The sequence below is a fragment of the Homalodisca vitripennis genome, unplaced genomic scaffold, assembly GCF_021130785.1.
Source record: "Homalodisca vitripennis isolate AUS2020 unplaced genomic scaffold, UT_GWSS_2.1 ScUCBcl_4011;HRSCAF=9892, whole genome shotgun sequence".
Lineage (NCBI taxonomy): Eukaryota > Metazoa > Arthropoda > Insecta > Hemiptera > Cicadellidae > Homalodisca > Homalodisca vitripennis.
The window spans coordinates 49,093-52,500 of record NW_025780174.1 but is presented as its reverse complement, the minus strand read 5'-3'; the positions used below and the strand labels follow the sequence as shown (position 1 = coordinate 52,500).

The 3,408-nt window shown below is 46.6% G+C and overlaps 1 protein-coding gene across 1 annotated transcript; it reads right to left on the bottom strand.

Moving 5' to 3' along the window:
- Positions 1-642: 642 nt before the first annotated feature.
- Positions 643-3,171, bottom strand: LOC124372801 (extensin-like). The gene is made up of 2 exons (XM_046831209.1): positions 3,167-3,171; positions 643-1,513 (listed from the first exon to the last, which is right to left on the bottom strand). Exons 1-2 carry the CDS (start codon positions 3,169-3,171, stop codon positions 643-645), a joined length of 876 nt encoding a protein of 291 aa, XP_046687165.1.
- Between the last annotated feature and the right edge of the window lie 237 nt (positions 3,172-3,408).

Sequence of the window (3,408 nt, the reverse complement as noted above, 5' to 3'; positions counted from 1 at the left end):
GGGGGGTTGTGGGGGGGTGTGTGGTTGGGTGTTGTGGGGTTGTTGGTTTTGGGGTGTTGTGTGGTGGTTTTTGGGGGTGTGTGGTGTGGGGGGGGGTGGGGTTTGGTTGTGGTGGGGTTGGGGGGGGTGGGGGGTGTGTGGTTTGGGTGGGGGTGTGGTGTGTGGGGGGTTGGGTGGGGGGGTGGGGGGTTGTGGTTTTGGGGGGGGTTGGGGGGGGGTGGGTGTTTGGGTTGGGGGGGGGGGGGGGGTGGGGTTGGGGGTTGTGTGGTGTGTTTGGGGGTTGGTGGTTGTTGGGTTGGTGTGGTGGGGGTGGGGTGGGTTTGTTTGTGGTTTTGGTGGGGTTGGTGGGTGGGGTTGTTTGTGGGTGGGGTGGGGGTTGGTGGGGGTTGGGTTTGGGTGGGGGGTTTGGGGTGGGGGGTGGGGGTTGGGGTGGTGGGGGGGTTGGGGGGTTTGGGGGGGGGTGGGTGGGTTGTTGGGGTGGGTGGGGGTGGTGGTGGGGTGTGGGGGGTGTTGGGTGGGGTGTTTGTGTTTTGTGGTTGGGTGGTTTGTGGGTGGGTTTGGGGTTGGGGGGGGGGTTTGTTGTGTGTTGGTTTTGTGGTTTGGGGGTGGTGGGTTGGGGGTGTTGGTGGGGGGGTTGTGGGTTTATTTGGGGGGTGTTTTGGTGGGGGTGGGGTGGGGGGGGGGTTTGGGGGGGGGTTGTTTTTTTGGGGTGTTGGGGTTTGGGTTGTGTGGGGGTGTGTGGTTGTTTGGGTTGGGGGGGGGTGGGGGGTTGGTGGGGTTGTGGTGGGGTGTGGTTTGGTGGTGGGTTTTTGGTGGGGTTGGGTGTGTGGTGTGGGGTTGGTGGTGGGGGGTGTTGGGTGGTGGGTGTGTTGGGTTGGGTGGGTGTTGGTGGGGTTGTGGGGGTTGTTGTGGTGGGTGGGTTGGGTGTTGGTGGGGTTTGGGGTGTTTGTGGTTTGTGTTGGGGTGGGTGGTTGTTGGTGGTGTTGGTGGGGTTGGGGTGGGTGGGTGTGTTGTTGGGGGGTTTGGTGGGGTTGGGGGGGTTGGTGGGGGGGTGTTGGTGTGGTTTTTGGGGGTGTTTGTTTTTTGGGGGTGGGTGTTGGGGTGTGGGGGGGGTGGTTGGTGTGGTGGGGTGGTGGTGGGGGTTGGTGGTGTGGGGGTTTGTTGTTGGGGGTGGGGGTGGGGTGGGGGGTTTGGGGGGTGTGGTGTGGGTTTTGTTGGGTGTTTGGGTGTGGGGTGTGGGTTGGGGTGTTGTGGTGGGGTGGGGTGTGGGTGTGTGGTGGGGGTATTGGGTGGTTTGATTTTGTGGGTGGTGTGTGTTGTTTTTGGGTGGGGGGGGTTGGTGGGGTGTGGTGTGGTGGGTGGTTGTGTGGGGTGTGGTGTGTTTGGGGGGTTTGGTGGTTGGTGGTGGGGTGTTGGGGGGTGGGGGGTTGTGTGTGGGGGTTGGTGTATTGGTTTTTGGGGTTGGAGTGTACCAGAGCGAGTTTTGATTGCATTTGGAACGTAACTGGTTTGACTGTAGCAGTCTTTAACTAGTGCTCATCAGTAGAGCATATGAAGTAGTTATTTAGTTGTCCTGCTACTTTAAGAGGATCGTTCAGTAACTTTCTGTTCACACTCAGCTGAATCTGAGGCTCTCTCTGTCCTTTTTTCTGTCTTTGTTTATCATAGCCTACTTAGCTTTTGATTTGTTTTGAGGTATTTCTATGTATTCTATAGTAGCTTGCTTTGCACAGATTTTAATTTTGTCATCCTTTTTCTTTGCATCAGTGCAAATTGCGTTGTCTTTATTATCTCCTGTCAGTTCAAATTTAGTGAGAGGTTGCAGATAGACTAGCTTTAGCAAAAGTGCCTCTTTTTGTCATACACATTTCAATATTTCTTTTCTCTCTCTCTTTTTTTAGGCAGGCTATCTCTATACATGCACACAATGAGTTGTAAAAATCGTTGTAGGTTCAGTCAAAATTTGTGTCATTATGGACTTGGAGCCAGTGATTGTCTGCTAGAAGGTACTTTATGTGTTGAAGACTCTCTTCATGGAAGTGTTGAATGACCTGACCTGATTGGGTTGTGATTGGAGATGAAATTTTGAGGTTGCATATTGAGAACGACCACAACTTCCAATTCTTTTGTGTACCGATTTGTACATACACAGTCAATTGATGTGGAAGTAGTAATTTTAACTCTGGTAGGAGTAGGTGTTCCCATTCTCTGGATCCACTTAAGAATAATTGGATACTTAACTAGAACAGGCCTAAATTTGGAGAACAAACAGTTGAAAATCAATTTATATGCAGTATATCGCAGCATTTCGATTATCTTAAAAGATTTCAGTAGTTACTATTGAATAATTTAAAATCAGTGGTGTGGAACCCTTAATTTGGAGTCATTTCCTTATGGAGCACTTTTAATTTTATTTATGAAGCCTTATAGTAATTTTGAAATGTAAATACGTATATTTAACTCAAATTTTGTGTTTAAACTAGCATATTCAAAATTAGAAATCAATGATACAACATAAGTATTGTTTGCTAGAAGCACTAATGTCATGTATTTATATTTATTGCTGAGCATTCAGCGAAACTTCTCCTGCCAATTGCTGATGAACAAAATCTAATTTCTGTCTGTCGGTATGCACAAGAAGTATCAGAACGAGTTGACCCAAAGCATTGAAATGTGGTGTGAAACTTTACCTGTACTAGCTTTACGTCGGTGTTGAAAATGGTAATACTGCTCCATTGGGAGTCCTGATTTCTGTCTGTTAAGAGAGTGACCTTGGCTGCATTAGTTTTATGGGAAACCATGTTTGGAATGAGAAAAACACAGAAGAAACCAATTATTAAACAAATAATCAATATTTTGAAGGTCAATTGTATGACATTTTTCAGTAACCTATCAGTATATGCAAAGAAGTTACTTTGTGATATACACAAAATTTTAAAAAATTTTTGTTTGAAAACCTTTCAAATATTGATAAACCTAAAAAGCGTTTAGATATGTATTAACTATATTTGAGACATGTTTCAGAACTCCACAACTAAAAATGCATTAGTTTAAACATTGTTTACATGGGTCTACAATCCAGATGTGAGTACAACTGGCTCTTAACCTGCAATGTAATTTGTGGTTCAACGTTTTGTGAAGTTTCTCCTATTAGTTAAAAACTAACCTCATCCTTACTAACTCTATATCAAAATTGAACATCTGCCCATTGGGAGACGCTCTCTGGGACAAGATTTTGTCTGCTGTAGTATAATATATCACACACATAACCATTTGATTAAAGTTTTTGGAGGTTCAGTAGTTTCATAAACAGTCAGCTGTTACATGAGATACAAATATTTATTTTATATCGCGGTCCTTTGTGAGATATTAACAACAATGTGTACAAGTCAGATAGGACGTTTCTTT